The sequence below is a fragment of the Bombus pyrosoma genome, linkage group LG7 (genome assembly GCF_014825855.1).
Source record: "Bombus pyrosoma isolate SC7728 linkage group LG7, ASM1482585v1, whole genome shotgun sequence".
Taxonomy (NCBI): domain Eukaryota; kingdom Metazoa; phylum Arthropoda; class Insecta; order Hymenoptera; family Apidae; genus Bombus; species Bombus pyrosoma.
This window is the reverse complement of record NC_057776.1, coordinates 1,667,840-1,693,242: the sequence shown is the minus strand read 5'-3', so window position 1 is coordinate 1,693,242 and position 25,403 is coordinate 1,667,840. Positions and strand designations below refer to the sequence as shown.

Below are 25,403 nucleotides of genomic sequence, written 5' to 3'. Positions count from 1 at the left end.
TCGCCCTTATTATCCCACAAGAAATAAGGGATCGTACGATTCGTGGCGTCGATTCGTCAATCGTAACGGGAATTTACGACTCCCGTTTGCGCGCTTCTTCGAGATCGCGTCTCCCCGCGAACGTGCGAAAATACAGTTTGAAATAAATTTATGTGTTAACGTATTACTATTTCAAAAAAAGTGGCAAATTTGCATGCAAGTTCTGAAAAAATAAGTACGATAAAAACGGTTAACATTCTGTCTAAAAACTTACTTTTAATTTAATTTATTAAGAATGTTAATGGATAATCTTAAAGAAGATTCGTGATAAATCACAATATGCGAATTCAAACTGCACAGAATGTTAAATCAAATTTTTATTCAAAAGAAAGTAAAAGCAAAAATTTCATTCAAACTAAAAGAAAAGCAAGCTGCTTGCGGTATAATTAAAAATACTTTGCATCGAATATTATATATTTTCAAAGACATAACATATTTCTCCTATGAATCTTCATTTCCACTTATCTATGAAATAATCATACACATGTAAATACTTGTATCCATCATTTACATAAAATGCTCGTTTACTTTCTTCCTATCGAAAGGATGGCGATATTCTGCTTAAAGATCCCAGTTAAAAAGACAAATTTTCATAAATTTCTATTCGGAGTATTCAACAGCTCTATTCTTTGAAACCGGTTGATCTATAACGGTGTGCACTGCGCGATAACATTTCAATCAATAGCGATAATTATTGCTAATACCAGTGATAAGTCACGATATCGGAGCATTTTTTCTTTGATCTGGAATTTATCGAACAACGAGTAAACTAATGATACGCAAACCATCGTGTATTTTCAAAAGGTTCTCGACGAAGGGGACGATCGCACGCGAGAACCTGCTGCACGGAGGAACTTCAGAGCTTCCAAACGTTACACGTGATCGGGCGTGACGGAAGACAGCACAGTCCAACCGGAAGTCAGCCACAGGATCAGCCACTGGTCGACTACAGACGATTGGTATTTATCAGTTCGGATTCGTCTTCTGGTCGTGAAGAGGACGACGCTGACAGCAGTTGCTCGAGTTCCTCGTTTTTGAACGGGCTGCCACGTGCTGGCAGCCATACGCAATCTTTGGAGGACTGCGATTGGGATTACTTTGAGAGCGGATCCTTGCCTCTGCCAGCCGGTGTACCTGTCACTATCGGCACGAGCAACGTGGGCGCAGAAACTAGCACCAGCCAGGACTGGAGCTGTTGTCCTGGACGTGGTTCCACTGCTTGTCAGGTAGGTTGTTTTATAAAAGTCGAATTCAGGTGGAGAGATAAGAGTTTCTTGATTATACGTGAGATTTTTTATCGAACATTGAGTCAGAGAGGGATAAAGTATAAGCCAGGAAAATATCGTGAGACGCATGGGAGTCAGTTTCGCTAATCTTATTTTCTAATTATTTTATTATAAACGTTATATCACTCATCTCACGTGTTCCTTATAGACAGGCTGCAGATGTTTATACATTTATGAAGAATGTAAAAATACAACATGCAAAAATAGAAAATATACCAAAAATATAGTGCTCGTTACAATATCTGACAGAAGAAATAAATCCTTGTTTAGGTTGCATTTTGCTTAGCTTTCCTTAGTTATGCTCATAAAAACATCAATTTGCATAAACATCCATAACTTGGTTACGAGATATGCACATACTTAGAACGTGAATGATGTGAGAAATTTATAATAAAATAGAAACCAAAAATATATGCATGAGGAGTCAATAAAAGTTGAAAAGAGAAATAACTCGTTATCTATGGACTTTATAAAGAAATGTTTCAAATGAAATTTGTTGTATTCGAGAGGACTGATGAGAAGAATATATTTTAATTTTTTTATATATTACATTTTCTGAATTATTAATGCGATCTCGAATTTTTTAAATGATATTTACTACTATGTTTTTTACTACTATGTTGTAGTCACAACAAAAAGATAAATTCGATCTACAATAAGGTAACCTTCAGTTAACCTTGAATTTCACAACGAAACGAAGATTTGTGGAGATTTAACTTCTGTATCAAGATCCACTCAATTTATCCACAAATCTTTCCAATAATAATTTTCTTTATCACATGAAGCAAAACATGTGATTACAAATTATGCTGTATATTATAAAAAATTTGATTGCGTAACTTTAATTCCGTGTTTGTATTTCAAAATAAAGATAAATTTAAGTAGCTCGATATCATTCCATGTAATTCCCTTGCACTTTCTTGTCTATTGTTATCTCTTATCGACATCTGACAACAATCTATAAAAGCAACCAGTGTCTATTTAAACGCAATTTTATGACTACCAGTGCTCTTTCAATTCGTAGTTTAATGATAGACGTGAGATACGAACTCGCTATCGGATGCGGAATATAGATTAAATATTCGGAAATTTTGCAGATAAATTGCCATAATGACTCATACAAAGTGTGACAAATTTTGAAATTTCAATAAAAGGGAAAAATATTTTTGAAATATATTATCGCTTAATTATTCGAACGTCTCTAATAGATAATGGATATCTCTTTTCTAATAATTTCAATTTAAGATATATACAACTTGTAATCAATAATACGATCAAAACAGTGTCGATTGTTCTTATAAAGTGTCGTATATATTACAATAGCAAGGAACTCTTACCTAGCTTTTACAGTACAAATGAAATAATCTGTAAAGAAGTATTATTCGAATATTAATGAATATAAACACTGTTGACTATAAATATTGAAACATCTATTAATACTTCATATAAATTGAATGCTACTCATTTTAGTTATTTTATAATAAATTGTTACTTCATTTGGATCATACATGTGTTATCATGTAAAATAGAATTCGAAATAAAATTAATTGAAATTTTTCAATAAATGTAACCAATATTTATAGCCGATAGTACACATGTATGTATACCTATATAAATACTGCTGACTATAAATATTGAAACATCTATTAATATTTCATATAAATTGAATGTTACTCATTGCTTTCATATTTTAGTTATTTTATAATAAATTGTTACTTCATTTGGATCACACATGTGTTATCATGTAAAATAGAATTCGAAATAAAATTAATTGAAATTTTTCAATAAATGTAACCAATATCTATAGCCGATAGTACACATGTATGTATACCTATATAAACACTGCTAACTATAAATATTGAAACATCTATTAATATTTCATATAAATTGAATATTACCCATTGCTTTCATATTTTAGTTATTTTATAATAAATTGTTACTTCATTTGGATCATACATGTGTTATCGTGTAAAATAGAATTCAAAATAAAATTAATTGAAATTTTTCAATAAATGTAACCAATATTTATAGCCGATAGTACACATGTATGTATACCTATATAAGCAATGCATAAAAGAATGATAAATAAATAAGATCTTATATTTTTCATTATTCTTTTGCACAGGCCTGTGGAGGTTCCCGAAGCGCGAACGTGTTACCAGTTCCGGTCCCAATCCCCGTGCCGGTGCCATATCCGGTACCAGTTCCAGCATCTCTGTGGACGAGCGACTTTGCAGCAGCTGCCTCCTCCATGATAAGTCGTAACAGCGATGCTCACGCTGAACCAGGAACACTGAGGTTGAGAGGCGACCCAGCTACACCCTGGTTCGCTTGGCATTCACGATTCAACCAATCTCTGCACGGAGCCAGGCTCGATCCACGACTAACTGGTGTCTTCGATCCGGCAACCTGTACTTTTAGACCTGATCAAATTCTAGCACCGCCATTATACGGCTCCACCATTGAAGCTTCGTCCATTCCATCGACAGAAGAACTTCATCAACGAGTGAGCAGCTTGCATGCCAATCAAGATGAAAACGACGACGCTGCAGTAAGCAATACGACAAAATCTATAGAGGAAGCTGTGTTGGACGTCTGCAATGAATCGAAAACCGCAGAGCAATCTTCCACAAATGGATGTGGCAAATTAAAGGAATCGAAGGCCGGAGAAGAAGAAGAAAGTAACGACGAGACGAACGAGACAAAGAAAAGTGAGGAAATGGATTGTCTAGATTCCGTGAGCGTGTCCTTCGAGAGCAGAAGGGGACAAAGAATGTTCCAGCACGATGATTCTGGCAGCTCTTCTGGTCGATCTTCAGCGGATAGCAGCGATTTGGAGGAGGATTCCTCTTCTCATAGGTTCTCGAGAGTCTTCGTTGTTAACGATGATTCCCTTACAAGCGATAACGATATAGAGGATAATGAAGACGAGGATGAAGATTCAGATTCTGCTACCGAGGATGGTATCACCCTGAAGAGGGTCAAGGCTGTTCCCGATCAGGAACCAGTGGTTTTGCAGTATGTACGGTTTTTCGGCGAAGATGCGAATTATGAAGACACGAATAATGATAATGATAAAGGAAATAATAACAAGCAAGATTTAGAGAAAGAGAAAAGGTCGATTTGCGAAAATGATAGTTCAGAAGCTAATGATAAGTTTGAACGAGAGGACAACATTAATGAAAAAAGAAAGTCTCGTGGAAAGAGGCACAATTTGGAAATGAGTAATGATAAACGAATATCTCTATCGTTATTACAGCGTGAGATGCCTGAAGAAATGTATATTGCGAGCGACAATGATTGTTCAGAGAATCAGATAGAGTTAAAGTCTATAAAATCCTTGGACCCTGATAGGATCGAGCCCGCTGTTCTCAACAATACCACTGAAAATATTGCAGAAAAAGACAAAATAATTATGAAGGAGAAGATGTTTGATAAAATAGAAAAGGGTAGTCCAGGAATTGACGAATCCATGTTATCAGACCAAATACCGTCCAATACCGAAAATACGGATTCAGATAATCAAACACAGCTGTCATCAACGGATACCTGGGATTTAAATATAATTCCAGACTCACTAGAAATGTCTGGACAGGAAATGCTAAACGATACTGGTTCGTCTGTCGAGAATACCGAAGAGAATCCGAAATTTCACGCTTTGGCACCGTTGATAATTCCCGGAGCCGAGAATGGTACTGATTGTAGTGAAATAAGTAATAGCGATTATCGTGAAATCGATAACACTTTATCAGATATAATGACCGTGGAGAATGTAGATCACAACAATGATAATCAGAAGCATGACGCACCAGCCGATTTGAATTCGAATTTAAACACTACGAACGTTTCTTCAGGGTCGGAAAGTTTTACTAGCAACGAGACGAATACAACAAACAGCGAGGTGAGCAGCGACGAACTGCACGAGTACGAAGTCACGTCCACCAACGCGTCCTCGTCTTTCGAGAACAACGAGTTCTCCTTTTCAGCTACGAACAACGAGCTGCTGTCAAGATTGAATAAAAAAAACGAGGAAAGAGCACCGTGGCAGCAGAATCTACGAAGCAACGACACCGTGAAAACAGTCAAGGACAATTATTGCGAAGAGCCTGACGTTACCGCATCGGACAGAGCGAAATGGAACGCACAACGCGAGGCAACAACCAACGTTGAGCAATCGTCGGATTATACGAACGACAAAGGTGTCGCAAGCTTTTGTACGGAAAGTGATTCGATGACAATTGCAACGGAGGATGGTCAATCCGTTGCACATAAATCAAGAAAATCGACGGTATTGGAGTCCAAAGATGGTGTGGTGGAAGACAACGACCTGAATCACGACGATGGAATCGAGTTGAAATCAGCGGGCTCTGACGTGGGCGATATGATAACCAACAAGATCCAAGAGATGTTCAAGAGTAGCACTGACAGCGCAGGTAAAGCGGAAAGTGCGCATGACAGCGGTGGTTTGGTGAGAGGCGAGAGTCCTGCTTCCAGCCAGGTGGTAGGAGAAGTGGAAGTTCGCGGTAGAGGTGGTGAATGTAATAGTAGTATCGATGGTGGTGGCGCCGCTGGATTCGCGGAGGGGATAGAAGGGGGATCGACACGGTTTCGCTCAGTCGAGCGACGCCCGTCTACTCGAAAGGAGAATGGATTCCCTCCTGCCGCGTCGACGAAGGATTCAATCAGTCAACAATTTCCCCCAACGATACAAAACAACAATCTCAGCAACAACAATAGCAACAAATATAGAAGCCTTGTGATGATCACTCAGGAAGCCTCGTATCAGCCAGTGAGTGTGATCACCTCGGACACAACGACCTTGTTGCAGCCGGATGAAGTGCATACGGCTAGCCAGGGTCTAGCTGGGTATTTCCAGCTGGCGCTGGAAGCAGTGTCTGAACAACCGCATCGTAAGAATGGTCAGGGTCCGAGGAAACCCTTGATGGTGAAACGGTTGGCTAGTGTAACTGCGAATCATTCGGAAGCGGAAGTGGACAGCGGATTGAGTGTCGGGAGTGCTAGTGAAAGCGACGACGTGTCGGTGAAAAACGCGACGAAAATCGGTGGTCGACAGGAAAATGAAGATACAAAGGAGCGTTTGGGTGGTGAACAGCGCGACGGAATACGGACACGTGTGTCATCGCAGTCCTGCGATGACAATTCCGTCAGCGGTGCGGTCGTGATTCTCGAGGAAGGTCTGGCCGACGATGATTCGTGGGTAGAAGAAGTTTCGCACGATGAAGACGAACCTGGCGCTACGACAGCCACCGAAGAAAGCTCCGAGGATGAAGCGAATAACCTTGGAGATCGCGAAGAGGAACTTCGTGGTTACCATAGACAGGCTATCGACTTCACTTTGCACACGATCGTCGAAGAATCTTGCGAGGAAAGCGAAGCAGAGCCTAGCATGGCTGCAGGTAGTCCATCCAAGAAACAAAGACCTCCATCTGCTTCTGAATTGGAAAAATATTTCTTTTTTGGGCTCGGAGGAGATGGTAATAATTCGAGCATGGGTTCTCGCGAAGTTGACAGTCTTTCGGAGACTTCGTCGATTTATTCCGAAGGTTTGGAATCCCTGGGACAGGACGAAACTCCAGGGAATGGACAGAATCAAGAGAAATCAAATTCTGGAGAAGGATTTTTGAATTCTTCGAGACTCGAAAAATACTTTCTATCGGAGTTTCTGGGATTCGATCAGGATAGACGTGATTCAGATGGTTCAGTAGGCAGTGATTCAGAAGGAAGACCAAGTCCCGAAGCGCAGAGAAGAAAGAAACTGGTTCGCGCCAGAGGAACCGGTAGATCGCACAGTTCTTCTTTGGACAATTTATTGGCTCTTACTCAAAGTTCACAGAACTTGAGTTCGCAAAATTCTCTTCAAGATCTAAGTTTAAATCAGGATGCACAAGAAACCCAATCAGAAGGTTCTTCCACTGAAACTGATGGAGCGGATGATGGTCAAACTGCAGCGTTTGGTACCGATGGACAGTTTGATACCGTAAAACGAAAGAAAAAGAAGCCTAGAAATTTAGGAACGCAGAGTCCACGTGTTCCAGATGACAGAAACAAAACGCCAGAACCGAATAGAGAGATGGTGTTGGTGGGAGAAGTAGTGATGGAGAACGAGGCAGAAGCAATCAATTCGGAAGATTCGGAGAGAGCAAAGACTCCTCAACCAGAGTGTATCCTGTCTTCCTCTTCCTCTCCATTGACTGCTGTTAATGCTTCGTTAACATCGGCGTCGCTGATCGATTCAAATAGAAATATACAAATGAGTTCGGGAGAGTCTCTGAGCTACAATCAAAGATCGAAGCAACAGTCGCGAGACTCTGGATTTGTAGGAAGCTGCGATGATCTGTTACAACACCAGAAACTACCTGACGATGGTCAATCCGGTACGGAACTCAGTCAAGAAACTGGGAAAGATCGTTCTAATAACGAGATCGGTGAGAATGCTCAGGATACGAGTCAAACCTCCATAGAAGGTGTCTGTGAAGTTGAAAAAGGAAACGCAGCTAAAGTAGATCATCACCTAAACCATACAACACTGCCTCACTTGCCAAACGCTTCTTTATCGAGGAAGGATAGCTTCAACAATTGGTCGAGCGACGAGGAAACAAACTTGATGATGTCAAAAATGAGGCAGTTCTTCAAAACCATGGTTGCAAATTCGAACGGCCAGAATCAGAATACTTCGAGCACAAACTCAAGTGGGGCTTCACCCGCCCCAAGTCCTAGGTTACCTGGTTACTCTGCAAAAGCCAGACTAAGTTCTCAAAATCGTACGAAACCGCCACAATTGGTATACTTCGAGAACGAACTGACTAGGTTGATGAAAACCGTGCCTGGAATTCGAGACGAACAAGTACGAGAGATCGTTGAATACTTGAGTTCTGAGGACACGTGGTCTGATTCGTATGACAGTTCGGACTATACCAGCTCCGATTTGGAAGGCGCAGCAGGCGGCCGTCGATCAGCACTGCAGGAACAGATCTCTCAAAGCTGCCAGCAGATTATCAGTAAATTCGACACCACGTCTGGTGACAATCTGCTGGACAAGGAGAGGGAAGATAAAACCGAACCGACTGGAGTGCAGCCTCCCTGCCTAGGCAAAGATACCGCATTTGTGTACCAGAAATTGGTTCAAAGTTTCACGAAAATGGCCGGTGATAGTACAAGCTCCGACGCCAATTCCACACCACATAGCAGTCCACCGTTAATTGCTAAGGTGATGCACCATATCGGTAGTCGATTGGTTGCTTTAATGCATGAGGTTTCTGAAGGTGGACCAGCTGTTCAACATCATTCGAGCTGGAGACGTTACACGCAACATCATCGTACACCGTCTTCAGCGTCAACTACAGAAGACGATGATTCTACATCAGACTCAACTAATGCTCCTTCGTCGACGCACCTGCAATTACCCAGATCGAAGTCTCACGATCCTCTGTTGCTAATTAATAGTCATCCAGCAGCTTCAACTGGACAAGAGGGTGAAGAACGTGAAGCTAGTGATTACGAAAGATTCTCTTGGCGCGGAAGCTTTGAATCTGCGTTAATGGCGGCAGATTCTAGGACGAAATTGAGTCTCCTGGCGTGTTCCGGAGATAGTGTCGGTGCTAGTGTTAGTGCTAACGCCTTGGCCATGGCTGCTAAGCGTCGCAGTGCCGGAGATCTGTTGTTCAATCCGAAAAGTTTCTCGAGGGAACAGTTGGATAGAGTTAGAAGTTGTGGATCCATTGGTGGTGGAAGTGGAGGTGCTGCCAGTGGATGCGGAGGATCCGTGGAGGAGAGGATCTGGAGTAACAGGAGAAGGTCTTCCGTTCCCGATGCAAATACCAGAGGAGAATCTGGTAAATTTTTTATATTATTTTACAAAAAACACATCAATCGGTATTATATATTATTATATGAAGACCACACGGGAAAATTATGATAAATCTATTACCGATTATATTCAATTTTTGATCATTCGCGACTGACCAACAATTTAAAGTCATTACATATTCAAACCCAAGTTCCTCTGTTTCTTCAGAAAATTTTAATCAAGAACCTATCGAAGTAAAGAATTATTATCAATTACAATTAAATGCTACAGCGATGTCTGCAGTAATTTCGGATATGTACAGCTAATTTCAAATTAGTAACATCACACAAAAGTTTGGAATTACTTTTCCAGTTGTACATATACTAGCTGAATCTCTTGCTACTTGTGATTGTGTACCTGACTTGGATAGTAAATACGCCTATTCACTTAAACCTGCTTATCTTTGGTAAATAAATAAAACTTGAAAGAAGATTATATTTCAGAAGGTTAATATATTATATTCAGTCACTCGGGTTTGGTACAAACGGGAGAATATCATTGTAAAGAGAATGTTTGGCACAGTAAAGTGTAAAGACAATGAATCTTTAATCTTGTCTAAAAAGTAAGACAAGCTTTATAAGACAGTAGTTTCTATTGTCAATTTTCTATATATATATATGATTAAATATCTTTTAATTTTAAGTAAAGATTCCTATCAAATTATTAAATAAATTTTTGCAGGCAGTAGAACATTGTTTATATGAACTTCATTTACGGAAACAAAATTTCAGAACTCTCTATTCGATTAAATGAATCCCTCTTCGTTGAATCCATTTTTGTTCGACGAGTCAGTGGATTGCTATTGCATGACCTTCAGTTACGTAAATTATTCGTTTGCCGACAAGTTCGTATAAATGAAGTATTAGTGTTCAAAAAGTGTGAAATTCAATTAAAAAGAACATTGTACCGTTCCAGGGTTAATTGGCTCTTATTGCGTTATCAATTCACAAATCACAACTTCTACAATTTACACTTTTCATCTTCTATATACATTTTTTATTTTCATTCAAGTACTTTCCAATTTCAAATCCTAACCATATTAAAATCCAAAATAATACATCAACAGAGACATCCACAGGTGACGAGGACACCGAAGATGAACTAGAATATACGGGTGAATCTCGGGCAACGACTCTTCCACGCGGAATGCAATCCGCCATTACAGCAGCAACCAATTCTCTACCGCGTTTACCAGCTTCCACAGCACCAGCTGGGTTAACGACAACGTCAACTACGTCTTCGTCGACGATGCACAAAGCACATAGCGTCTATCATTTCCTACCGCAGCATTCTGGTGTAAAATCTGCCAGATATCGTCCACCAGGATTTGCTAGGAACAGCAACGTTTCTGGCGCTATCGGCGGACCAAAACGTGCGGTTAGTGCTCCAGGACTTCAAGTTTCGGGCTCTCAGTCTTCCGCTGGAAAACGAGACAATTCGAGATCGAGGAGGCAACAGGCTATGTCTCTCACACCTGGTAAGTTACTGTTTTATGTGTCTTCGTGATTTCTCATTAAAAGAAGCATTTATTTCATTTTTACGACTTCAAAATTATTTAATTTTTTTCGTTCGAACTATTTTGTAGTGTTCGAAACAGATGAAAATCCGTTGGTGTCAGATTTGTCATAAAATAATTCTGATTATACATACTTAATTTTATCTAAATATTAAAAGGCTAACGAAAATATATCATTCTCACTTTCTGTAAGTCCTACAAACACGATTCATATGAAATTATATAGCAATGTTATACTTATTATAACATTGAGCTTACATGAGCCAAGAGACAGAGAAAATTTATGCAACAATCTAATATCTATTTTCAGAAAATACGATCTTAAATTTTAGTGAATTGCGTTTTCTCTGTAAAGACAAGAAAAAAAGTGTGTTTCTATTATTAATTGATAGAGAAAAAATTCGTTTTACGAAAAAAAAAGAAACAACCCTGAAATAGTCGAAACATAATAACAAAATCATTAAAAAAATTGTTATATTTCATATCGTTATTTTTATTAGAAAGCAAATAGTTTAATAGAAGACTGAATGGTGGGTAACTGAAAAAGTAAATGAACTGATGAATACGCGGGTACAAACTAAAAACGTTTAGAATAACGAATTTATTTAATTAGTAGGAGCCGTAAGCAGAAGAAACACTATAAAAATCTGTGTAGAAAATCGATGTTGGTATACGTACACTATAGTGGGAAAACAATTGCATCTAACTGAAACGATTTCGTCGAAACTAGACTGCCTGTTAAAGTGAACATTCATTTACACGGTACTCGCGAACGAAAGATAAGCTGATAAGTATACTCTAACCAGAATGATTTTTATCAGAGTATTTTTTGGCCCCATAATATCTTGCTAAGAGAGAAGCAAAATGTATCGTTTAATAGTATTTTTCTTACTGTCTATAGCGGAAAATTTATTCGGATATATTGGGGATTTTTTTCAATTCAAATGTTTTACAAATTCGAAACACGTTTCAATCTATACGAAATTTAATGATGTAAAAATGCACGAAAACCGTAGGTATAATATGTAAAAATAAATAAAACATCCAAAATAGATTATTCCTTATAATTTCTGTTTCGATCTTTTTTTTTCTTTTTTTTTTTTTTTTTTTTTTTTTTTTTTTTTTTTTTTTTTTTTGTTCTTTATTTCTTTTTATACAGATATAAATTTCTATGAATGAAGTAACAATACATTTATAAAGCGTGTGCTTTAGAGCAAAGTTCATCCAAAGAACAGTTACATGTAGCGTGGTTTTCTGTTTACCATATACATCTGACACGTATTATGTATGTATACCTGTTGATTTTGTTTCAATTACTCAACTACACGCGATTTCGCTGAATAATCAACACTCTCTTATTTGTTTCCTCGTTTGATCAACGCGATTACTTGTGAAATTTAAACCAGAGTGAAATTACGAAAGTTCTTGGTTCCAAGAAATTTTCCATCATGTATATGTACAAAATTGTTTCTTGCAATTTGCTCCTTTGTAAAATCTAACAATAGAAACGATTTCTACGTTTCATTTCTCGTTTCATTTAAAAATATGTAAAATCAATTCGACAGTTCAGAGATATTTTCCACTCGTATATTCATAAAATTATTCTTTGCGGTTTATTTCTTCGCAGAATTAAAAACATCAACAATTTCTAGAATTTTCATTAATTAATTAATTTATTTCATTAATTCCATTAATTTTTCATTAATTTACAAATATGTAGAATTATAATTTCTAAAAAGTAATATTGTGATTGCTGGACATTATTATTGATCTTAAGAGGAAAAACTCGTGGTATCAAAAATCGACGATAGAAGATCTGACGTGAAAGTTATTTTCATGAAATTTATCAGTGACGCTCGGTTTCAAAGATCATAAATATACATAGATGCAAGTGGAACGCGATTTGTAAATGAACATTTTAAAGTATTTACTGGAGTGTAACAGGTGTAACCGTTTTATTACGAGATTTCCCTTCTTTTTCATTCTTTAACATTCTGCTTCTCGTTCTAGCCAAGCTAGAATAATCGATAATCTGGTATAGCGTTGTGTCCCGCGTATGCGTACTGTCGGGTTTCTCTGGTCTGTCACTTTTTTCTTTCGTACGTGCGATTATACGCCGCTTAGACGGTAATATGCTAAAATCCATTTCTCATGCCACTTTCTAGTCAACGCCGTTCTATTTAGCGTTATTAGCATGTTATATTGTCAGCTTTAACCGTTTAAGAGTTCAGAAAATTTGAAGAATCTGTGGTAGAAGAAATAAAAGCATTTCTTCTCGTTTTACTATTTACTAGTATCATATAACATTTAATATTCATTATGAAGTAACATAAAAAATTATCGTTTGGAAAAAATTCAATTTTGGTATTTATGATAAAGTATTAAGAATTTAATTAGTGTTACGCATGTCAGTTTTGTGGATCATTTTAAATATTAAATGTTTCACTTGGACAGAGATGGGATTCCTATCCGAGCACTTCAAACTGTATGTGTCGTTAACAGTGGGAGCTTTCAATGGAGCGTAGTGCATCTAGAATCGAAAAGTGTATTTTATTTAAATTATATTAAGCTTATTTGCTTTTTGATTATAAATTATACAGAGAATTTTAAAATGTGTACTCTTGTTCAAGATTATCGTCTCGCTTAAGATTAAAAGCGTCGCTAACGCTTTCAATTTCTTTTATTTTATGCTACTGTTTTGGCAATGTTTTGTGTTTTATTCTATTGTTGTAATATATTCTGTTGGTTATAAGAATCTTTGAGCATGTCATATGATCTAGCGCTGAATATTATATATACTCAAATTATTGAATTTGAGTATACATAATATTATAAATATAAATAATATCAATTTTAACCTATGAGATAACAATTTTGGAAAAGACAGAATTTCTTGTAATTACTTGTAATTGTAAATTAATTTCAGCGTAATGGTTTTGGAACTTCATTTTTGTAAACAAAATTATAGAACATTCGACAAGATTTATCAGACAATATTAGATATCAAATAATTCATTTCTCTATACAAAAGATATTTTAAATGCAATTCAATAACAAGACACACATGTGTTCATATATCTTAAATTTTACTTGTATTAGCTACAGTTACTCATAAAAACTCTAAAAGGCGCATAAGTCATTTTTATTAAATTAAAATGCTTCCATATTTTATTGTGTAGTTAGTACGTTCTATGCTAAAAGCTGTCTCATTATTGCTATGCACGTTACGTTCGACAAAAGAAAACTTATTTATATTGAAGAAATTATTTTGAAATGAATATATATATATATATTATTAAATCTTTTTATATATTATTGACTTTAATAAGAATAGTTTAATTAATAGTTTTCGCAGAAAATATAAGACTTTTGTTGGTAACTGTAGTTCGGTAAATTCTTCACTTATATATAATGGACATAGTACGTACCATTTGTTTATTATTATTTATTTTAGTCCGTGCCTTTCGGCTTTGGACGAACTTTCGGTTTACATTTCTTACATTTATTGTATTGCACTCCTTGGCATATTCTTATCTCTAGTCGCTAAAACTCATGACTACAAACTATTGCAACTTATGACTACACATTATTGTCCTTTGGTCTTTTGCCTCCTTGCTGTGCTACCTTCTTGTCCTTCCGCCTCGTCTTGTATTGCCCTTGCCCTTCTCTTCTCTATTATTGCTTTTAATTCCATTAGTCCTTCTCCAGTCTCATTCAGTGTTTTTTCCATGTCTTTTGATCCTCCCGTTATTTCGCATTCTTCTATTACATGTCTCAGGTCCTCTTCCTCCCTTCCGCATAGTCTGCACCTTTTTTCTCCCTCCTCTTTCCAGTGTTCCCTCGCTTTGGTCTCTTTTCCACACCTGAATCTGGCTATAATTTTCCTGTCCTTCCACTTCATCCTCCCTTCCAAGTACTTTGGTATCTCATCTTTGGTTATATTTCTGTAGTATCTGTTATATTTGGATTCCCTTATCCTTTTCCTCCTCTCTTCTGTTTCTCTCTTCCTTCTTTCTTCTATAATTTGGTCTCCTGTCCAACTTTCTTGCTCTTCTCCTGCTTTCCTCTGTGTCCCTCAATTTTTCACCTCTTCTAGTCCCTTCTTTCTCTTTCTTGCTCTTTTCCCTTCCTGGCCATTTCCCCAGTTTCTCTCTCTTTCCTTTATGCACTCTTTTACCAGCTCCTTTTTCGATTCCAGGATTCTCTCCTCGTACCTTGCTGCTCTTTTTAATGCTTTTTCCTTGATTTCTTCTAGCTTGCACTCTTCTGTCAGTATGTAGTTTGGTGTTGTCCTATCTAAACCTAAGATCGTACGTACTATAATACTTCTTTATATACACTCTTTAGTATACACTTTGTCACACTTCTAGGATACTTCGTTTCCATTTCGTATTCTATTTACAAATGTAAATCCTTTTATTTTTTATCTAGACCTATGAAACGAAACGTCACAGTAACATCACGATGTAAAAGCATGCTTCTAATAACACGCCTGTGGCCGTCATACTATCATATGTTGTGATTGATGTTTCGCTGCACACGCATTTGCATTCTGGTCGCGCGATAACGAAAAACCGAACTGTGATACAAGTTCTGACATTAACGGGAAGGAAAAACGTAGAACGGATAGAATCACTGCTGCAAACTACATTTCCGTCGTTTTCAATTCAGCCTGGATCACGCAAATCGGTGGTTCGTGGGCCCATTTCACGATCAAACTCGGGTGGTCTAGATTCATGTCACGTACAGAATCTTTATCGAAATCGTGTGACTGTTATCAATATCTTACTATCCATAAGTATTTAGACACTTTGGTAGATTTCTGATAATAGTAGGATGAATTTTATAGGCTCTCATACTTTCAGTATTTTCGATACGTATTTTGTTTCAATGTCATCGTTTCGTAATAGTTTAATATAACTACTGCTGACAATAATGTTTTTACTTTTATATAATATTGAATATGATGGTATTTGTGTGATTTCTTTTGATGATAACTTTTAATTAAGAACGGCTAAGAATCATGTATATCTACTTACTTACTATCTTTCTATGAAGTTAATAAATTATAAGTTGGATGTAATGATAATGGAACTTGTCTCATCCGTTCAATTTGATGAATGATCACGAAGGTTTTGATGATTTGGGAAATTTGTTTAAAAGAACGATCAGTTTCTCTGCAATGAAGTTACTATTTCTAATGAATTTTTAGTTAAATTGTGTTTGTTTACTGTTTGGAATAATTCCGATGATCTCTGTATCATTAGAAGAAGAATCCCTTTCATGTAACTTGTGATTGAGCAAGTTAAACAATCTGAAGATAAGGAGCTTTCCAAAAAACAGTATAGAGCTCCACAACCTTCGACAAGTTACGAATACCAATTTTGTTATTGCGGATTAGGTTTTAAAAATCAACTTTGTCACCTCATAATACCCCAATTTTATTTTAATGAATTTTATTGAATAAAATCTTTTTCCCATAAACTTAGGAAGAAAAGTAAAATTATCCGGATATTTATCTTTCATTTCAACACTCGACTTCCAACATTTTGAGAAGAAAATTGCAATGTGGAATTACATACGTCAATAACAATAAAATTCATTTTATCCTTAAATTTAAGAGATTTTTAATACAGCAACACGATTTGATAAAAAATTAACTGAAAGTGCGTAACAGAGTTAAAGATATTTAGAAAATAATTTTAGCAGTGATATGAAAAGAAACGGCAGACATTCTTCGTTCTGTAGACTGATGAAATTATTTTCACTGCCACTCCCTATTGCATTCGTGGCTCGCGCGGATCAATAACCGAGACGACCACTGTAATTTGTAACTGCTTTAATTAATTAGAGCGTGGTCTTAAAAATGAAATCCTTGTAATGGATATGTTTCTTGTGGTTGTTATACCTATTTTTCCGTAGCTGTTAATCCTGACTTAATGGTAGAGTTAATAGCTAAATAACTGGCAGTAGCGAATCTGTAAAATAATTTTTGAAATTACATGTACGTATATATAATTAATATATTAATTTCCGATATTAAATATATATTTAATATATATTTTGTTTTATGGATTCAATTTCATCCAAGACAGCATTCGCGTGACTTTTTCTTTTTTTAACAATATTTAAAAATTTGTCTGTTATCGATACGTATATGAAATATATAAAAGTATAACAATCTTTAGCGCGATTAAAAGGCATGTACGCATGAAAACTAATAAAACAGCTGTTCCAAGCATTTCTTTACCATGTGAAAGTATTCTTTATGTGTACTTTAAAGACGCGCTGAATGTGAATCGTAAATTACGGGGAATGTTTCGTCGACCATTCGCGGAGAGACGCGATCGCGAGAAGGCACGTCAACGGGAGTCGTAAATTCCCGTTACGATTAAATAATCGACGCCACGAATTGATCGATCCCCTGATTTCTGTTACGACAATAGGGGTGGTTCAACTGAATTTACACTGATTTAGCAGGTCTAGAATAATGTTTATTCCAACAACTTTAGATAGAAAAATAGTTACACTGATGCGTATGTATAAGTGAAGTAAATGACTGATTTAAGGTATGAAACTCGGTAGAACTGTTGATGACTGCTTGAGCACTCGCTCGAGAGTGCTGGACTGCCCTTAAGGTGTCTCGGAGGAAAGCTTGGTGTGGGTGTGCCCTTTGACCGATGACCGCTTTCTCCGTGATTCCTAAGAGCGCCTAGCAAACTCAAGGACCTTTCCAAGACCCAGCCATAAATTAAGAATATTTCTAGAATTAGAGAATTCTTCAGACATGCAATTTGACTGGCAAATATGTGTGGAGACAATGCAGCTCAAGGCTAATGTCTTTATGGTGGTTCATTGGGTCTATTGAGAATCGGGATGGCTGTAGGTTGACCGTTGGCTGCCAGATAGCGAGGGCTGGTGTGCAGATGTCCCGCGCGACGTAACAGGGAATATTTAACTAAAATGTAAGAAAATAAATTGCCTAAGAAGAAATATGATAATATTAAAATAATATAAAAACGCACATAAATATGAAATAGATATGCAGGTATATTTATGGAGTTTTATCTAGTATGAAAGTAAATAGACTTAAATATGAGAGGAAAGGTATACGCTTAATCCTCTTATGACACCGTACTCGCGTGAAAACACGATTTCGATATAATACGATGCAAAAATTATGACCGCCCTCGTATAATCCGATATTCTTATAAAACGGTCTCCGTGTAGCACGAATTAATAAAATTTAACCTAAGCTTGGAAAAGCCTCCTACAACGCGATATTCTTATAACCCGATTTCGATATAACACGGCACGAACTAACCATGTCATAGAAGGTGGACTATATTCACACATGCGTGCACTCTGTTACATATAGAGGGAAAAAATTAATCAAATTAAAAAAAATTAATTAGATGTCCTTTTTTATAAACCAAGCAACTGAAAGCTAATGTACAACTGCAACAATGTAATTCATTGTTATCAACAATTCAGCTCCATTTAGGCTACTTTTGAGACGGATTAAACGTGTAGGTTTGTTTGATAAAGAAACGAGTGGATGAATCTGTAATAGTCTGATGTATCAAAATCAGTATAATTACAAGAGATAGTGTATGCCGGTTGTAATCGATAGGAGAAAGGATAACAATACTGTGTCTTAGGGAGCACGTTCATACATTTATATCGACGGACGCTGGCACAAAAAGTTAACCTTCTTATGTAACTCTGGCTGAAGATTACAAGAAACGGCAATAACAATCTGTCCAGAGTTCATTTCGCACAGACCTTGTAAACCAAAACAATGGTTAGTATTCAAAGGTACAATAATATGGGTCTCTCGCAGATTCGAATTTTCCGTTTCCACGTGAACTTTTTTACGCTCACGTGCCGCTATACTTTTTTTAGCAATTTATCTTAATCGACGTGAGAAATCATGTTATGCAAGACAGGAAACACTTTTAAAAGAACTGGTACACGCGAGTAGGAACGTTGCGAAATCTAAACTATAAGTTAGACAAACATCCATGAATTACAGTAACTGTAACAATCAGCAAACGAAAGCACGAATTCCTTTTTAAAAGAGCCAAGGAAAGTGGAAATTAATTTTGTACAATTACTTAGAGTATGAGAACGATTGCCAGACATTCCATTTTCTGAAGCAAATCATTTCCCGTGAAGACAGTACCCTTTCTCGACCGCTTCTTCTTCCAACGATACTCGTTGCTATGTGCTTTGCAAAAAAGTTTTTTTTTTATTTATTGTTTGTTTACATTTTACAATTTGTCCATTAGGACATTTGGTAAAATATTATAATTTAATATTTGATAAAATATAGCATGTGGATGGTTACCCCCAGCGGGACTCCATCTTCCAGGTTGTTTATTGTTCTATTATGAGGTCTGCAGGATGCTTCTTCTTCAGTCTTCTTTCTATTATTGTTTTATTTGTTTCAGCAACCAGCTGATTTGGGTGTGTTGCAAGTCTTTCTTTATACTTTTTTGCATATCTGGAGATTTCCTCTTTGACTGTTGGAATTTTTTAATCTTTTCGTATGTCTTCATTTCTCACGTACCATGGAGCGTTAACTATTGTCCTTGAGATTTTTGCTTGCTCTGTTTCTATTTTATTTATGTGACTCATTGCTGCCATCCCCCATTTGCAAGAAAGTAACAGAATTATTTCACCTACGCTGCTCTACTTACGGCATCAATTCGTTCTTCAATAACACTTGTATTTCACTGTAAAAATAACAACGATAATACCTGATATCTTATATCTTATATCTCACGACTAGTTACTCAATATCGATTTATGTATCTAGTATTTGTCGTAGAAGATTTTGACATCTGCTTTAAAACAAGAGTATCACCTTTTCATAGAAAACGGCTTCGAGTAGTAACGATTGCTTTGCAAAACCAAAACTATTTTTAACGTCGATTCTAACAAAATTAAACTTGTTCATTCGATCTTAAATCATATTAAACATCGGTTTATACCAACTTAGCAAAAATCAGTTAGCTTTCTTGTATCGCTTAAATAATAAATCACTTATATAACAAATTACGTAATTAGTTGTTTACATCGATCATTATACTAGATTATTAGGGACTCGGCAGAAATTATAGGCTGGATGTAAGAGATACAAAAATCACCTTACTGATACACTCGGTTAATCCCCGGCTATAAATCATTTACCTACAGATACGTTTATCTTGTCGGAAATAATTAATCCCACTGTAAAATACAAGGGTCTCGTCCATGATACAGACTCTCCTGTCATCCTTTCTCCATTGTTCCATGCTTTTGTATATGGAATATCTGTGAAAAATATAAATCTTCGGACAGGGTCATTGCGAGAAATATTTTCTTCCCCAATTTTTGTCATTTTTAAGAAGGATTAGCTTGTTAAAAAAAAAAAAGAAAAATCGTGGTTGTAATGTTTGATTAAAATTTTGTATCTCTTCAATATTATTCAATATTGAATATTATTATTCAACATGTTCAAACAATTTTAATGTATTGTTTGAGATACGAATATCTACGTTTAACACTTATGATAAGAAAAGATAGATAGATGCATTTATACCTGAAGAAATAGGTGCATTTCATAGTTCTCAGAATGTACTCATTCTTCAATCGAATATACGTAAACTCTAGCACAGAAGAATCCTGCACAGCTTATATAAGCTGTTTGTTATCCATTCTGAGGCTACGTAAACAGTAAGATCGCGTGCTCTACCTCGGAATGATACTCATTATACTTTTTTTTTTTGCACGAAAGAAGTTCGTCAACCTTCTGAAGTTTCTGCCTTTATCCTACTTACCTTAGGATTGCCTTGTTACGAGTTTATACTATTATCTATACACTTACGTTTACGTTGCTTATTTACATCGTAATCATTCATTTCTGTTATCTGCATATGTATTATTCATGTACAACTCTTTCTAGCCGAGCCTCTTCAGCAACTCACTGATCTCTTGAATGAAGTTTCAATGTACGATACGCTGTTCGATATCAATTATTATAATATCATGAAAAATGGATCAAAGATATTAGCTAAGCACATTATTGTGTATATTTTCATAAGTGTTCTCTTTTCTTTTAAACCGACAATTTAACGCCCTTCACTGACTCATAACCCTGCTGTTCTTTTCTCATGTATAGGGCGTTTCTATCATCTCAGATTTCTTAATGTCTTAGCTACTTTAAATACAAAAAATTGTGTACGGAAAATGTTGCACGGTTCAGAACGATAAATATTATGATTCGTCATTTTTCCTTTCCAGGTCATTCCTTTTCTATTTTTCAAGGACATTGACATTGACATTTTTGTTACGTAGAACTACATATTTCTGTATACAATCGTCAGTGCGCTTCTCTATCCTCTACAAGAAGGTAATACGGTATTTGTGTCCAGAAATAAATAGTGTATAAAACATCTTAACTATTTTGTTAGACTTACCCGTGATAGACAAGGAGAACAAACACGGGAATATTATTTTGCGTTCTTTCTTCTTTTCCACAAGTAGGTCTACTAAGCAACACTTCTCAATCAGGACTATGTTTACACCACGAATGTATATATGTAACTGAAATTACATATATACTTTACGTCTTTCGTTGTTTTTCATTTTTCCTAATGAAATTTCCTTGTATCTCACTTTTAGTATCGTATAGTGTTGTTATATTGAATTCGGGGATAACATTTCTTATATGACGAACAAATTCAACGATAAATAAATAAATATGTATAAAATATTATAATACATATATAATATATATAATATATAATTTAATATAATATAATATATAATATTCGCACGCATACCGAGCGAAAATTCAAAGTCGATTTTCTCGAAAACAAAGCCTCAAACGAAAAATTTTTATTCTATATTTTCGACTTCTTTTTTCGCGTAGAATCACCCCCTTTCCGCTTGTACCACCAGTTACCAACCACCCTGTATATAATATATAATATATTAGATATATAACATATATAAAACAAATCTAATATAATATATAATATATTAGATATATAATACATGTAAAATAGATATAATATAATATACAATATATTAGATATATAATACATATAAAATAAATATAATATATATATTTATTTATTTATTTACCGTAGGATTTCTCTGTCATATAAGAAATGTTATCCCGGACAACGCTATACCATACTAAAAATGAGATACAGGGAAATTTCTTTAGAAAAAAAAATATATATTTAGTTACTAATATGTTTAGGATAAGTCAAGTTGTAATATATTTGTTTAACGAATACTTGTTTCGTTAAATGCCTAATATTACATATATTAAAATTTACGTATATAAAATCTATTGTCTAATGCTATTGTCACATTCAATATATAAAGACTGATTTATATTTAATGCCGAAAACATAGTACATGTACATTGTCCAATTACGTAAATTACAATATAAATTAAGAAATGTAGCATTTAAACACAAATTAGATACTTTTGAGACTGTATGATAAAAGTACAAAATTTATTTCAAGGTCAAGAATTTACTATGCAATTTTAAACAATAAGAATTGTTAGAGAACCATAGTATTTTAATATTAAGTAAATCTCCTCAGTTTAGTTGTATCAAATAAATTAATTAAATAAATAATCTAAATAAATTAAAGTATAAATATCGCCATAAAAACTGCAACATAACTCTCGACTATACATGTAGAACTAAACAATAATTTATCCCCTGAATGAAACTTGTTTTACAAATGACTTAAAATTGAAATCGGTTTTGAATTAAGTTAAATTCAAATTGGATATCGAATCTGTGTTTCGCGCACAATCGTGTAACACCTGAAAATTCATTTTATTTAAGCGAGCGGTTGTGGTCAAAGTCACACAACTAGTTGATGTTTGCCTTCATCATAACAAACTTGATGCTCGTACATCGATTTTCTGTCTCTACTAACTTAGTTTGAAGTGAACACATCTAACAAAATACGTTCTAATTCTGTTTTCATTTGTCCCTGTTTTCTTTGTTCCTTTTTATCGATAATACAATATCATTTTTGTTCATTTATTGTGAAAATTCAATTGCATAACACGTATTTATAAAAACAACGTTTAATGTTTAATTAATTTACTTTTGGATATTTTCGAATATTCTCAAACCAAAGAATATTAATAAAGATAATTATAAAGATAAAATATTTATTTGATCCTCGATATAATTTTATATGAAAGGATTTAACAAATATATTTGTCAAAATATTATTCTTTAAGATATTAGTAAAAATGTTTGAATAAGATGAATACAATAATATTTATGTATTTAATAATTAAAAGACTAAATCCCTCCAAACATTTTTATCATCATAAATCGGCTATTATTTAGTAATTATCAATTGTAATTGTGAGATATACATATGAGACATATATATTTATATGTTTAGTTTTTCTATAAATTCAAATACAACTTCAGAAGATTTATTGAACATTCTTGTAAATAAATATTGTCGAGCATAAGTGTACATTATTCTTCAAAAAAAGAAAAAAAATAACTATTTTTTTCTACCATTGGTTAAGTCGCTTCATACGGCGTTATTTTATCATAGAAAAAGCAAAAGTAATTATTCTAAAAATTTAAGTCCTACAACTCGACGCTGTGCATTCATATAAAATTTAATGAAGCGCGTAATGAACAATATTAAACATTCATAATTCTATGGTTAAAAAATTGAATATAAAAAGAAGGAATTTTTTGTCGACCTGAATACTTTAAACAATGTAGTTATCCGAAGAATGAAATATCCTTATCCTAATTTTACTTTAGATTTTTAATTCGTTAACTTTTTTTCTCTTTCACTTTTATAAAAGTAAAAGATAAATTCGATTTCTCGGTGAATCGCCCAAAAGATGAATATGATCAGCAAAAATAATAAAACTAAATTATTACAAGTACCCTCGTAAAAATATTCTAAGTTTCAGTGATTAAAGTTAAATTAATAAGTGTTGAGGTTATTAGATGTATAAAGAGAGAGACGCGTGGATAAATTATAAGGTAGAAACATATATTTTAAATACAGAAGTGAAGAGTACAAGTATGAAATAATAATTTGAGCTGGTCCAGATCCGCACGCTAGCAGTGTTACGCTATAACTGAAAAAACCCCAAAGCCAACGTCGCCTGTCGACTGTTTATGGTCTGCCTTCCTCCCAGTCTTTTGTCTATACGCTGTCGATGGCTTCAGTGCTTTAGAAAACTAAAAAGACCAGGTGTAGAGTTTTCTTAGAAGTGGTGACCTTCAACAATAAGTATAGCGAGTGAATTATGAAACGTGATCAGCTTCGATTAATCTGTTGTTAGTAGGCCAATCGAAAATTTTTCGTCTGGTGTAATATGTTCAAAGGTAACATTAACACGGTTATAGTAATTTTCTTGTCAACTTTTCTTCCCGCAGTTTTCAACATCACCTTCAGCATTTTACGAATAAACTTATAATCTTTTCACACCTATCTTTTTAACAGAATAATAGAAGCTGATTACACTTCATGGTTCAGCTGATATTCTACAAATAAAACTAAGACGTAAACTATGTTACGTGTTACAATATTTATGTATGGGAAATTTGTTTAGAAGTTTTGCTGATATTTCATTCATCTAACATGGTACATAATATAGAATCCAAAATTAACAGAATTACAGAATAATAGATCATTTTCATTTACGTAACAAATAAGCTTGTCTAATTAAAAAACACTGTATCTCTCTCTCTCTTTCGAATTTTTTTTTTTTTACGTGGAGGAAATCCGTACGGACGCCAGGCCGCTTCTGGGGAAAGCGGCGTGGTAGAGTCGGACTCCAACCGGCTAAAACCTCCACGATGAGCGTCCCCGATGCGATCGAGGGAGACCCGAGAACCGCCATGAGCGACACTTCGAGCCCTCTCTCTCGAATCTTAATTCCAAGTTAACTCTTTATTACTTCCATTCAAATTTTATTGAAAAATAAATTCATTCTGAATTCCTTTTTCAATTGTTCTCTAATCTCTTTATATAGAAACACACATACGTTTGATATACTCCTGCTATATTCATAAAATATTTCTGCAATTCCAAGTTAACTCTTTATTACTTCCATTCAAATTTTATTGAAAAAGTTAACTCTTTATTACTTCCATTTAAATTTGATTGAAAAATAAATTCATTCTGAATTCCTTTTTCAATTGTTCTCTAATCTATTTATATACAAATACACATACTGGCGTATTCATTTCTACAAGCATTCAAATTATTATTCAAATTATTTTTCCACGAACCAGCGTATATATTTTAACTTAAGCACTATTCTTCGCATCAATCGCTTAATTTTCTTTACACTCTCCCAAGGATTTATCATTAACAAGAAAAGTTCATTCACTTTAAAGATCCGACAAGTTCGTTCACCTTCTCCTTATCTAATCTTTAATTGATACATCTTTATTTAGATACCCCTCATGTATAAATGTTTCATTTCTTTGTTTCGTTTCGAAAAGTACTTTCAAAATGAACGTACTTTCTGGTGCTTCTAAAAGTGCGTCCTCATCGCTGTAATTACCATTATTCACCGAAAACGGTAATGATTAAGATGTTGTCGTATTATCCGCGTCGTACAATAGTTTAACCATAAAAGAACAATGAATATCTTTGTATGTTCCCTGCGCAGTTAATACGA

At 35.0% G+C, this 25,403-nt stretch overlaps 1 protein-coding gene across 3 annotated transcripts in view; it reads left to right on the top strand.

Moving 5' to 3' along the window:
• Positions 1 to 25,403, top strand: part of LOC122569574 — a 101,899-nt gene that overhangs the window by 49,554 nt on the left and 26,942 nt on the right. For 2 of the 3 annotated variants that reach the window (XM_043730809.1, XM_043730806.1), the window contains exons 9-11: positions 844 to 1,265; positions 3,451 to 9,178; positions 10,259 to 10,669. In XM_043730809.1, the coding sequence (XP_043586744.1) occupies positions 844 to 1,265; positions 3,451 to 9,178; positions 10,259 to 10,669 (6,561 nt within the window). The remainder of the gene's footprint in view (positions 1 to 843; positions 1,266 to 3,450; positions 9,179 to 10,258; positions 10,670 to 25,403) is intronic. The other variant, XM_043730807.1, reaches the window with a different exon arrangement.